Consider the following 13,328-nt stretch of genomic DNA (forward strand, 5'->3'; position numbering starts at 1 on the left):
ATGCTCCGAGGTCCGTGAGCTGACTGAGCAGCACTGGAGCTTCTTTCTTCTGCCTGACTAGAGAAAATGAAATGTTGAGTTCCTTTTGCTTCTGGGTTTTCTGGTTCACACATTTAAATTAGGTGCTGTTCTTCTGCACCAGCCCACTGGAGTCAGGACGCTCATTTTGAGGAGGAGAAAAGGAATTTCTGGAGCCCAAGACATACTGTTGTTTCTCCTATTGGCTCAAGCCCATAGTTTGGGCCAGTCAGAAGCTGCATTTGATTGCAATCTGAGTCCCACCTGACAAACCCTTCAACTATGCTGTCTTATGCCAATGATACAACTGTCCACCACCACTGCAAATGGAAGCCCCCGAGTGAACCCACCTCTGGCATCAACACTTGAATTTTAGCGATGTTGCTTCTGCAAAGTAGCTGACCCCAACCACCCTCCTGCCCAAGGGCTCGAGACCTTATTGTCTGCAGGTGAGACCTAAGGCTCCTCGAGGAGCCATCTGAAATCAGACTCTGGTGAGGAAGCACAGCTCTGACCACCTCCAACCCATCCTGGTGTCACCACCACGTCCCACCCAGCCGCTGGTTCTTGGCCGTGGCTGTTCCTCAGAATGATGCTGTGCACGAGGACAGAGGCATCAGTTCAGTAGGGTTTTGACTGAAATCCTGCCTGGCTCGGAGGGTCACACTTCTCCAGCCAGACAACAGGACCTCTTACCCCAACATGAGCTGAGGGATAACCTTCCTTGCTATTGTGTACTCGGATGCAGACTACTCGGCCCAAAGCAGCCAGCTTGCCTCCCACCTAGCCCCACAGTGCTCCTTCACGGCCCCCTCACCCTCCTCGGCAGTGCCCAGCCACATCTGGCCCCGGGTAATCTGCTGAATAATTATATAATAGGCAGGCAGGCAGAGAAATGATTTTAGGCTGCTCTGCTGATAGAAAGCAAGCTGGATTAAAAGATCAGAACAAGCAATACTTAGATTAAAATGGTTTGTTGTTTTCAGCTGCAGGAAATCCATGGCTAAAGCAAGGAAGATGCTGAGGGAAGATGCATCATCTTTCTTTCCCCCAGAAAAGCACTTTCTATGTATTAGCTAAGGCAAGCTCTAGGTTTCCAAGCTATGCTCATGTTTTATTTCCCAGTGTGTCAAAGGCACGCACTTTTCTGGTTCATATGGCATTTTACCTGAAGGCTCCTCCAAGAGCAGCGTGAAGATGCTTCCAGCCACGTTATGCTCCACAACCAAACCAAACACCACGAATTCCTTGCTTGCCTATTACGACACCCAGACCCTCAGGTGTCACACGGCCACCAGCCCAACAGAAAATTCCCCCACCTACAAGAAACCTGCTCCCTGGCACCCGGAGTGGCCACTCGGCTCCTGCATCCGCGGCAGCTAGGCAGGACGTGGGCACGGCCCCCAATGAAGCCTTTCCTGCCACGGCTGGAGCGGCTGGCGGACACCGTGCCCCTGGCTCCCAGCAAGGTCAGCGGCGTGGTGCCGAGCTCTGATGGATGGCTTTGGAAAGGCGTGAAGGGGAGGGCAGGGAAAAAGCAGTGCGAGAGGGACCACGCGACGGCGGCCGAGCCCTCCGCGGGGCACGGCGCTGGTCGCCTGCGGCCCGGATCAATGCCATCAGCTCTGCCGGTTCACCTTCAAGTTTAGATTAAGCAGAAGGGTCAAACTGGGAAATCGTTTGCCGTCAGCCAGCCTCATGCCACGCCGTGGCCAGCTCTTCCCTTTGCCAGCACGGACACCTCTATGGGAGCACCTTGCCAGCCCCTGGGCAGCTCTGCCCCAGTACCAACACTGCCCAAATGCAAGGTAGAACAGCAGCCAATTCTCAGTGCCAACTGGTCCCCCCAGGAAGGAGCCCTCTTTCAGGTTTCCCCAGTACCTACAGTGTTGCCAAAAAAGAGGTAGCACCTCCAAATTTAAAGGATGAAACACTGTTCCACCTTTTCCTGCTTTTCAGCAGCTACATTCTTTAAAAAAAACAAAAGCCACGGTTTGTCTTGCACCAGGCTCCTCTCCTGATCGGGGATGCCACACTGGGGCTGTGGCACAGTCCTGGCAGAGGGGATGGGACTTCTGGCAGGGAGGGTGGGAAGGCAGAAAAGCAAGGCTGGAGACCTTCCTGGAGGAGGTGGGAGCTGCGGGATGCCATGATGTTCATCCAAATGATGCCTTAACAGCCACTTATTGCAGAAAAATGTCTTCACTAAGGCCAGAAGATAAACTGCACATGCCAGACAGACTGGGGCCATGAAAGCTTGTGGGAGAACAGTCTGGGGGCTTGGTCCCAGGCTGGACACGCAGTCCAGCGAGGACGTGCCCTGGTTTTCCTTGGCGTTGGCTGTGGGGAGCCCTTCCCTGTGCTCGGGGGATGCCCCCAAGTGGGGAAGAGATAGAGCCCTTTTCGGGCAAATTCTGCCCCAGTTGCGTCTTAGTGGGTCGCCTACAGCTCCCCTGAGAAATCCTCCTAACATTTTGTCCACTTATTCCAAACCTGACACCTTTTTGCAGATACGAAGCACTGCTCTGGCAGATGTCTCCTGGGGTTTTGTGTGCAGAAAACAGCGTGTGCGCTAATCCCCGTTAGTGACCTGGGCACTTTTTATCAGGAAAAGGAGAGGAGAGAGGTGGGTTTGTCAGATGCTACAGCATTTCTGCTTTATGGGGCTGTCTTCTCACCAAGAGATGCACGACCTCCTCTTTACTAATGGAAAATGTTGCCCTGCCATCCATTTGCAATAGTCAATGCCTGGGACAACATGACGGCCTCAGGCCAAAGCAGATCTATTTTAGTAACAAAAGTAGAGTGGTTGATGAACATGACTCCATCTCTGCTCTTCCCAGCTTAGCCCTTTAGCTGTATGACCAACATATCAGAAAGCGAGCAGCCAAGTGCAACAGGGGTAGAGGCAGCAGGACGGGAGACCTCTGTGGCCACAGGGCCGGTCAGGGGCCGAGCGTGCCTTACCTTACCCTGCAGGCTGGCCTCGAGCTCCAGAGCGATTCCTCAGCGGGTCCGGGTCCGCCAGACAGGGGCATGCTGAGCACGGAGCAGGAGCCAGGGGCCGCGGCGGGAGCCTGTGGGGCCAGGCATGGGAGAGGTCAGGCATGGTGCGAGGGGGGCGCGCAGCCCCAGCCCAACGAGCAGGGGGATGGGGATCGGGCTAAAACACAGCACCCGGCCCCACGGGGTGAGCTGGGGGCTTCTCTCGCCACCCAGACTGGGAGCACCACCTTCAGGTGGTTTGTGGGGCAGGCAGCAAAGCCCGGCCTACATGTACTCAGAGCCCGCTCGGGCAGGTCCTGCCCCAGCAGCCACCAACCTGAAGGCATCAGAAGAGCTGGGTGGAGGAGCAGGACCCCAGCAGGAGCCCCCACGGGGGTCAGGGCTCTGCTTCATCCAGAAATCAAACCACAAAGGCAAGGGAAGCTGTCCCACACGTTTCGGCAACGTGGGCACAGGGTTATTTTTATTGCTTCATTTTCGCTGCTGCTCCCAATAAGTTAACTGGGGCATGCACTACCCGTCAATACAATCAATCGAGCGGCCTGAGCAGTTAATAAGCTGAGTGCCAGAGGGCAGAAAAACCTCTCCACTGCCCAAAATGCTCTTTGAGCAGCGGGACAGGCGAGCTGCAGCCCCCATTTGTTTCTGGAGCTTGGGGCTGCTCTGAACGCACCAGGGCACCGACAGCTTTGCAGATGGAAACTGCTCCAGTGCCTGAGCGTTCCCGGCGGATGGAAGCCACCAGCAAAGCCCTCCCAGCAGCAGTGTCGGGGTGCGACTCACCGTTGGAGGAGCAGCAGCAGCCGGCAGGGGGGCTGGGGGTCAGCAGCGCGGGCAGCAGGGGAGCACCTGGAAGAGAGCGTGACACCTCAGGACCCCGCGCACCCCTGAGGGCACCCCACCAACACAGGGAAGGAAAACAGCCCCGAGAAGGGGAATCCTCAGCAATTTTTATTTTTTTTGCTGGTCACCAGCTCCTCTGTTGAGAAAAGGAAGAAAAAAAAATGAAGCTCAGCTGCTGCTGTAGGTTGAATTGCCATGTAGGTCAAATCCCCAGCTCTCATACGCTCGCTCTAGGTTACAAGTCCGTTCGCTTTTATCAGCCCCACACCGCAGCCGTAGCACCATGTGCTCAGGTGTATGGAGAGGGGGCTGTTTCCAAAAACATTGCTGCTTGGGTCTTAGTTGGGTGTTTCCCCAGTGAGAATTTATGGCCTAAGCTTGAAATCTCTTTTAGGTATTTTGGGGAGAAAGTCTATTAAGAATTCATGAGGAAAGAATGGTTTATTCGTCTTCCAGGCCCCGGTTTCCAGTTTAGCCGAAGATAAGCCTGAGCATCCAGGAAACGCTTCATTAAGGTGCTTGTCAGCAGTTTTCTTAATCAAATATCAGTCCATCTTCCAGCAGCTCTGCTTCTTGTTACGTGCATCACAGCCCTTCTGCCCAAACACTCACAAACTGCCAGGCAAGGCAAGCCCCTAACCATGGCAGGATGCGACCAGTGCAAGTCAGTGGTTGTATTAAAAGGCAGCATCACAAGCTTACAGACAAGTGACATTTTGTGCTGCCTGCTGACTACCATCCTCGCCATCATCTCCCAAAGCCTCTCTCCAGGATGGCTAAAGCCCTGCACCTTGTACCAAGTCTGGCAATACAAGCAAAGGAGTCAATTTTTTTCCTGATCATTCCTCTCCACTGAAACACTCATTGGTGCCACGAGAAAGACACCAGCAAGCCTACAATGCCAAATGTTTTCTTATCCACCAGCTCTCACGGACCAGGTACCATTAGCAAATTTGGCCTCTGCTGCCCAGCTAGAGATCAGCAGTGCTCAAGGGGGGTCACCCAGGATGCTGAAGCATATTTGTGAGCAGCAGAGCTGTCCAGATCCCAGCAAAATCACACCTATTGCTCCCAGAAAAAAAAAAAAAAAAGTACCTCAGGATACAGGATACCATCAATACCAGCTTGGCAGCACTGTTTCCTTGCTTGATGCCACCTGTGTGTGCTGAAGGCCTTGGCCATCGCATTCCTGTGCTCAAGAATTCTGCAAGACTTAGGCCTGAACAGTGAAATCACAGAAACGTGGCCAAATGTTCTCCGAAGATGGTTTGACCTTGTGGCATGGAAAGGAGGCAGAGAGGAAGCACTGGTGTGTGCTGACGCCTGCCTTGCCCAGCCCAGGGCACATTTTTGTGCTGACCATGACTGTGACCATGATGCCTGCTCCAGCACCCAGCCTGCCTCTTCTGCAGACTGCAAGCCCCCAAGAGCAGGGGGGTGCACCACTATTTAATGACTAGTGCAAGCTGTCTGCACAGATGCCTCGAATAAAATCAGCCAGCCAAGCCTGATGTCCTCACCTGTGAGCACTCTGCGCCTGTAGTGCCACTTGCCTGGCCTGCCTTTGGGAGCACGGGTTCAGCGAGGGGCTCGCAGGCTTCCCCTTGCTGTGCTGAAGCCCCCCAGGGAAACCAAAGCCCCTGGGTAAAAGACGGGGGGGATGCACTGGTGGGGTTGGGGTGCTCTCCCCAGCACCTGAGCTGTAACACACCCCAGAAAGGGAACATCCCACTTTGTGTCGGAGGGGACCGGTGCCATGCTCCTGTCCGGGTGGGACGCAGCAAGGACCTGCTTGGTCCTGCTGCTTGGGCTCCCAGTGGCACTGCTGAGCGCGAAGGGGAGAGAACAATCCTCCCCTGACCTGTGTTCCCATCACCCGGCTCGCTGTGTGTTTTACACAGACAGAGGCAATGATTTTAATGTCCCAGTGAACAAGCTGTCGGGACGCATCAGCCTCAGCAGGCAGGCTGCAGTGATGGCTTCTCCTCCCAGGCACTGCCCGGCAAGGAAAAACGAAGCGAGCGCCGCGCACGCATGCGTGCCACCGGTGCCCATTATTTCCCAGCCTTTTAATGAAGCATCCTTGGAAGCCACGTTCCTCGGGAGGGAAGGAAGGTGAGCACCTCCTGCGGAGGAGCCGCCGGGGGCAGGCGGGGCGGGCAGGGGATGCAGGATGCAGCCGCCACCTGACGTGATGGGAGCTGAGCGCTCTGAAGCCGTCAGAGCTGCGGCAGCGATGAGCTGAGAAAAGCCGTGAGCTACATGAGCTGAGCTGACATCTGCCCCCTGGGTGGGTGCCTAATGAGCGGAGACATTGTCCATTTGGGGAGGCGAGGTGAAGGTAAAAGACTTCCCGGCTGACACCTCGCAGTCTCCATCGGTGCTGCTGGTGAGAGGGCCCTGGAAGGGGAGCGGAGGTGGGGGCCAGCACCCGGCAAGTGGGATGGGGACGGCACTGCTGTCTCAGCATCTCATCACAGTGTCCCCTGCCCGGAGCTCCCCTCTTTGCAATTTTCTGCCTCGTTACTGAGTGGAAAGAGAAACGAGCACTTTCTGAGCATGGCCCAACCGGGAGCATCTTCATGGGGGGTGGATGCGGCCCCACACCTGCTGAAAATGCATTGGCGTGGGGAGAAGAGGTGCCCAGGGCGGTGCTGTGCCACCCTGCTCCCAGCCAGGGTCTGGGCATGGGCAAAGGCTCCAGTGTCCTGCACCCCCCCGTGCTCTCCACACTGCATCGGTGCTGCAGCAGCACGGGTGTGGGACAGCGCTCGGCGAAGCCCCAGCATCACCTGCCAGCCTCCCGGCGCTTCCACAAACCCAGTTCAGTCAGTCCCTATAAATCCAGCGAGCCCACTTGTGACGAGCTCTCCTCTAGCTTACCTCCAGCCTCTTTGCTACCCGCCACCTTCCACGGTGCCTGGTGACGAGATGGGAGTGATGGAGCGGGAGAGAGGAGAGCCCCTCGTCGCTCCTCTCGCTCTTCACCTCCAGAAAACACGTCTCTAAAATACTCGTGAGCCAGAACCCCCCCAGTTTATCCCCAAAGCCCCGTCAGGCACCGCAGGTCTGCCTGCAAAGCCCATTTCTCTCCCTCTGCAGACGATGCTTTCCCCCCCGCAGCCTGCCCCCCACCTACCTGCTTCCCCCTTGGCCAAGGGGGTTTTAACGGGCACCCACCTCCCTGAAACTGCCCCCCACCCCTTGAGCACCCCCATGGCCTTCTACATGCTCACAAAAGCTTAAAATACAGAGCCATCCCTGCTGCCGCTCCAGTTTTCACTGGGCAAGCCACACCAGAACAGCTCCGGGGGCTCACTCCCAGGCTTTGCCTCCCATCGCTCTCTGCTAACCAGCAAAAAAAGCTGCGGGGCACCCGCAAACTGCAGGAACCCATCGCAGAGGGCTGTGCGGAGGTCGGGCCGGCAGCCACGTCCCAGCAGCCGTGCTGTCCCTGGCGTGACCTGGCGCCTGGACATTTGCCCCACATCCCGCCCCACTTGTAGGGCAGCTGCTTGCAGCCCGTGCGTTGGCAGCGGCGCCGCAAAACCCCAGGAGCAAACCCCAGTGTGGGGACAGCCACCGGGCTCCTCCCCGGCACCCGCGGCCCCGCCGGGCTGAGCAGATGGAGCGGCTGCAAATCCCCATAAGCCAGGGCAGGGGACTAATCTTTTAGAGGACAAATGGGTTGGCGAGGGGGAGGCTCAGCTTTTTGCCTTTCCCTCCCTCCTCAGGCCAAAGCCAGCGGTGTTTTCAGAGCAAGGCGAACCAAAACAGTGCCGGCAATGCCCAGCTGGGACATTTGCCCCGTGCAGTCCCCAAAGCCTTGCGGTCGCTGTCAGCACCTTGCCCGGGGACGTGCTGCGTCCCTGACACCCGCAGACATCAGCCACCATTATCAGTCTTGTTTTACCTGGCAGGGTAAGGAAGCAGCAGAGCAAAAGGTGTCTCTGCAGGTAGCTGGGAGAGGACCCTCAGCTCTGCCTCCCTCCTCCAGGTGGGATTTGTGCCGCTATTTCCTTGCCGTTTCTCTCGGTTTATCCCAGCACCAGCCCAGAAACAGCCTCGGGACAAGCCTTGCACTGTGCAGAGGAATCCAGACTCCTTCCTTTCTTTTGTGGGAGGGTGGGGGTTAGGTCCATTAAACAGGGCTATTTGGGGTCATCCACAGGGCTATTTGGGGACCCCCAGCGCAGAGCCCACCTGCAATAAAATGTCCTGGGAGAGATGGGGACTGAGGCTGAGCTACAGGTCACCCCACAGGTACCACGGCCATCGAAGCCGTGCAGCACAGATGGGAGGCTTCATGTCCCTCACTCGCCTGTCCCCCACCAAAATCTGCCCCCCCCCAGAGGGGTAACACGTTTACAGATGGGGAAACTGAGTCACGGAGCTGTCTGCAGGTGTAGGAGTGGAGAGCACAGGGGGATAGAGCCAGGGAAGGGGAGGAGAGGGTGGCAGTGCCAGGGGAGGGGTACTATGAGAGAAGGTGGCATCTCCAGCATGGAGATTTGGCTCTTTTCTCCCAAGGAAAGGCAGTGGTGCAGGTGCGTGGTCTCCTCAGAGCTAATAGGGATTCTGGGGCTGTTTCTCTGCACCTCGCCATGCACTCACCATCCTTCCCAACACAGCCCCGCACGTCCTGCAAGATCTCTCTCCTGATGCTGGGCGTCCCCGAGGCATCCTCCTCCTCCCGCTGCCCTGCCCTGGAGGGGCAGCCAGCCCCCGGAGTCACAGAGCAAGCCGAGCAGCTGCATCAGGAGTATCTTCCCCAAAGCTGACAGATGTCATAAATGTCAGGATTGTGCCTGCTGTTTTTTGGCACTGCAGTTCCCCAAGCTGCCTGCCTGCCTCCAGGTGCATTGCATGCAGCAGCCAAGGCCACCACGGCCCCACGGAGCAGCCAGCGGCACCTTTCCAGGGAAGGGTCTTTTTTCAGGGATACCCCAGGGTCTGCTTTCTACAGCTCCCCAAAATATTGCCTTTATGTTGTCTGTCACGTAAAAGCCTTTAAACAGTGAATTATTTTGGTGTTTGAACAAAGGACAGAGTCATGGGGTGATTTGGGCTGTGAGTATCTCCGGAGGCCTCTGGTCCAGCTCACGCCCTGAGCAGGATAACATCAAGCTGATTGAAGCTGTGTCCAGCTGGAATTATTTTACCCTGAAAGCTCAAAAATTTGTGTGAATTCCTGAGCACAGATGCTGGCACAAAGCTGAGCAAGAGCAGTTCTCCCAAAACGCATAAAAAGGAGGTGAGTTTCGGTTTGGGACACGTCCCTTCCAAGCCAGAGAGACGCGGAGGGCGCAGCCCCGACGTGGACCTGCCGCCTTTCGTCTGACACCATCCCCAAGGCAGACATCAGCCCTGCTCCGTCCCGCAGCCAGGAAGGGCTCAGCGGCAGCACTAGATGGCAACCCAGCACCGTCGAGCAGCCCTGCTGCGCCTAGGCCGAAGCTTATTCATCCCTTTTCCAGTATTCAGGGAGATGGCAGCAGCTCGGTCCTTCCCTCCTGCCTAGGATCTCAGCCCGTGCACGGCCACTTCCCAAAGCCCTCGCCTCGATGGTTTTGGGAGCACGATGGGCTGAGCTGGCTCTGCCTGGGCTCGAAACCCAGCCGTGCTGCAGCAGGGACCTCACCATAAATCACCCCACCGGGGCAGGGGCACGCCTGCCGGCCTCGTGGCACGGAGCGGCCAGGCCCTGGCCTCCCCTCCAGCCTCCCCCGTGCCTCTGCTCCCCGCTTACCCCCGGGGACGGTCCCCAGCACGGCGCGGCGCGGAGACACATCTGGCGGCGTTAGGTCTGCGGCGCCTCGTGCCCTGCGGACGACAGGGAGGGGAGTTCAGGCTTGGAGGAAGCATCCCCCCTTCACCGGCCTCCAGTCCGGGGGCTGCGGCCCGAGCGGGCAGAAGTGATGCAGGTAGCGGGTGAGAAAACCCCGCCAGCCCGAAGGGAGGGATGCTGGGCAGCACCCAGCGCTGCCTCTCTGCAGGACGGGTGGGTGCTGCACCCCGACCCCCCGGGGACAGCCCCCTGCTTGCACCCCGGGGGGCCCTCCAGGCGTCTGCATTTTCAGGAAGCCGTCACCTTGCGCCCGCCCGCCGCTGGCTTGGGGAAGTCAGCACAACAGGTTTGCTGCTCCTCGGCGGCGGCGGTGGCGGCAGGGGAGCGTGAGTCATCCTCCTGCCTCTGCCCTTGAAAGCCAGCCAAGGCGTAAAAGCTTTTACCGCACCCTGATGCGAAGCAGCCAGCAGCAGGACACCCGAGACAAGCTCCGGGGTTAACCCCTTCTGGTGAGACGCCGGCTCCGGGGCCCTCGGTCACCGCCACGAGGGCTGTCCGCACCCCAGGGACAAGGCCGCCCTCCTGCGGAGGGGACGCACGCAGGGCCCCAGCGATGGGCGGCAGGGAGCCCTGGCAGAACAGGGACAAACCCCCAGAAACTGCCAGAGATGGGTAAATTAGAGGGCAGAGCCACAGAGAGGCGTTGAGCATCCCAACCCCAGCAGAGCAGTGCGGGGAACCCCAGCCTGGTCTGGCTGGCTGGGGGCTTCAGGCTAGGGGCGAGGACGTGCTGGACAAACAGGCAGAAGCAACCCCAGAAATAAGGCAGACACTTCACAGTGCTTCGTTTTGCTGTTTTCTAAGGGAAACATTTGATTCTGTCACTTCCAAGTATCACCCCCTGGCCACGGCTCCCCATCAGAGGGCACAGCCTCGACGGGCTTTCCCCAAAGCGGGGGGACCTGCCTCCTGGAAATGCTATCCCACAGCAATGCGGTCACTCCTGGAGGGAAAACCCAGCTCCTTTGGGGACACTCGGAGTTTCTGTGGTAAGAAGGAGTTAGAAAAGAGGGGCCATGGCGGGGTGAGAGCCTGCCTGTGAGGGACTGGGAAGGGAGGGGGAAGCGCTACGTGTTCCCCTCCCGAGGCTCTCTGCAGGGCCAGCTTGGGGACCCCACGCAGGCAGCAGCGCCAGCAGTGCCCCGCTGCAGCACACGGGGGCTGGCACACCCACGGGTGGGTGGGAGTGGGCTTCAGCCCCGAAATGAGCCCACACTCTCCTGGGGCCTCTGCACAGCCCAGGGAAACAAGACGGGGTCCTGGCTGCACCCGGAGCGTAAGGGCTGAGCATCTTCTGACCCACCCCGAGGGCGCTGGCACTGGTTTTGGCACCTGCCTGGAACTGCGTGGCAGAGCTGCACCTCCACAGTTTAAACACAAGTTCGGGCAGGGCTTTCCCCATCACATCCTCCCAGATGGAAATAAATGCTCCTAGAACGCGCGGGTTAGCTCACAGGGATTTGGGGTGCCTTCCTCACCTCCCACGGGGCTCTCCATCCCCAGGGCTGCGACCCCGGGACGCGGGGCTCTGCGCCATTCCCGGGGGGCCATGCAGCATCCGCACCGGGGTGGGGACGCTCTGCAGCGCTGCGGCTGGCGGAGGAGGCGGGATGCCCGACCACCTAGGGCGCTCGGAGATGTGTGCTCCAAAAAACAGGGGTCCAGGCCCTCTTCCTCCCCCCTGCGCCAAGGGCTGGGCAGCATTGGCCCCAGCTGTGGGTGCGGCGAGGAGTTTGCTCGGCGGGCACTTGGAGATGCAGAGCGGGGGGCTCGACGTGCCTTTGTTGCCCACCCGAAAAGCAGCAGCACAGCATCCCTGCCACCACCCGTCGCAGGGCCCACGCGTGCTTCCCCCTGCAGCGGCGTGGGGACAGCGCTTTGGGGCTTGTTTGGAGCTGCCCTCGCCGAGCCAAGCAGCGTGCCGGGATGGGATCCGGGGCCAGCAAACTCCGAGCGAGCGGGAGGTGGCACGGCCCCGGCGGGGACACGGCGGGGCCGGGTGTCGGGGACACCTTCCCGGAGCGGTGCTGCCCGGGGAGGGCATCCTCGTCCCGGCGGAAAGCAGGGGGCTGCCCCCGCACCTTGCCCACGGGGGACCCGCCACCCCCAGACCCGGCACCCCCGGGGGAGCAAAGTCCCGGGGAAGGGGGGAATTCCTACCTGCCCCCCGGACGGACGCACGGACGGACGGACGGACAGACGGAGCGACGGCCGGGCGGGCTCTGGAGAGGCGGGGAGGGCTGGGGGCTGCAGGAGGGGCCGGGAAGGGAGGAGAGGGGCAGGGGAGCGGGGGGGGGAGGCTGGGGAAGGGGCCGGGGGGGGGCGGCCGGGCGCGGCGGGGCTGGCTCCGAGCGCGGCGGCAGCGGGAGCTGGGTGCGCCCTGCCCGGCCCCGCAGGCCCTGCCCACCCCGGCGAGCTGAGCCCCCCCGTCCTGCCGCTCTGCCTGCCCGCTGCATGCCCGGCCCTCCCCTCCCTGCCTCCCGGGGACCGCCACCGGCAGCCCGGCAGGGCGGCGGGGGACGCCGGCCCTTCGCTCCCGGGGGGTGCTGACCCGTGCTGATGGAGCCGGGGGTGCCCCCGCTCCCCTGGGAGCTGGCGGTGGTGGGGCGATGCCGCTGAGAGCCGGCCGCTGGGCTGAGTGGGTGGGGGGCACGGGCGGTGCTGCGGGGGGTCCCACCAGCGTCCCCAGGGTGCTGCTGTGTCCCCGGCTGGTGCAGGGGGCACGCACCCGGGGGCTCCTGGTCCCAGGTCCTGCAGCACGGAAGAATCATGGAACGGCTCGGGTCGGAAGGGGCCTTAAAGGTCATCTAACTCCAACCCCCTGCCATGGGCAGGGGTGCCACCCAAGGGAGGGACCTGGCCCTTACAGATAACCAACGGCCCCAACAGGCCTCTCTCATCTCTTTCAAAGGGATGAGGTAAAACAAGAACTCCCCGGGGAAGCCTCTGTGCAAACCTCAGTTTCTCCCGGGCTGCTGTTCAAGCCATCACGCAGCACCGTGGCAAAGCCAGAGCCCTGGCTGCAGGAAGGGCAGGGGACGGGGGCTGCCCGGCAGGGGATGCCCCCACCCGGCACGTCCCACACCCAAACAACACATCCCGGCTCTGTCTGCTTGGCTGAGAAAAGGAGGGGAAAAAAGCTAGGCAACTAAATTTAGCAGGGGTTACTGGGACATCCCCACGGGAGGCCCCTGGGTGCAAGGGGGTCTGGCCCCCCCAGGCTGGGTGCTGCAGGGCAGGGGGGCTGCAGCAATGCCCAGCCTGGGCCCCCAGTTCCGTGCTGCCAGGCGGGTGCAGGGGTATAAATATTTCAGCGGAGTAGCCGAGGCCTGTCAGGTCGCATTTGCTTCTGCCAGAGTAACTGCGAGGGAAGGGGGCGGGAGGATGCTCTCCGGCTCTCTCCTGCGTCACGTCCCGGGAGAGGGGGCACAGGGGGGCACCAGCCCCGGGTCCTGCTCCTGGGGGGGGTCTCCACCTCCTCCTCGTTCGCCTCTAAGCGTGCTCTTGCCTCCGGGCCCGGTGCAGGGCCATGGTTCGGTTCCTGCTGTGCTGACACCCGGGTCTCACCCCCCTGATGCCCCTGGGGGCTGCTGGGGGCAGCAGCGCGGGCAGG

General features: G+C 60.2%; 1 protein-coding gene across 16 annotated transcripts in view; it reads right to left on the reverse strand.

Annotated features, from left to right (window-relative positions):
• Nucleotides 1-12,013, reverse strand: part of PCBP3 (poly(rC) binding protein 3) — a 49,650-nt gene extending 37,637 nt beyond the window's left edge. For all 16 annotated transcript variants that reach the window (XM_083842753.1, XM_083842751.1, XM_083842761.1 and 13 more), the window contains exons 1-4: nucleotides 11,876-12,013; nucleotides 9,617-9,690; nucleotides 3,808-3,873; nucleotides 2,991-3,095 (exon numbers count right to left, since the gene is read on the reverse strand). In XM_083842753.1, the coding sequence (XP_083698879.1) occupies nucleotides 2,991-3,056 (66 nt within the window). In that variant the 5' untranslated portion in view covers nucleotides 3,057-3,095; nucleotides 3,808-3,873; nucleotides 9,617-9,690; nucleotides 11,876-12,013. The remainder of the gene's footprint in view (nucleotides 1-2,990; nucleotides 3,096-3,807; nucleotides 3,874-9,616; nucleotides 9,691-11,875) is intronic.
• Between the last annotated feature and the right edge of the window lie 1,315 nt (nucleotides 12,014-13,328).

Source organism: Anser anser (genome assembly GCF_964211835.1).
Source record: "Anser anser genome assembly, chromosome: 6".
Classification (NCBI taxonomy): domain Eukaryota; kingdom Metazoa; phylum Chordata; class Aves; order Anseriformes; family Anatidae; genus Anser; species Anser anser.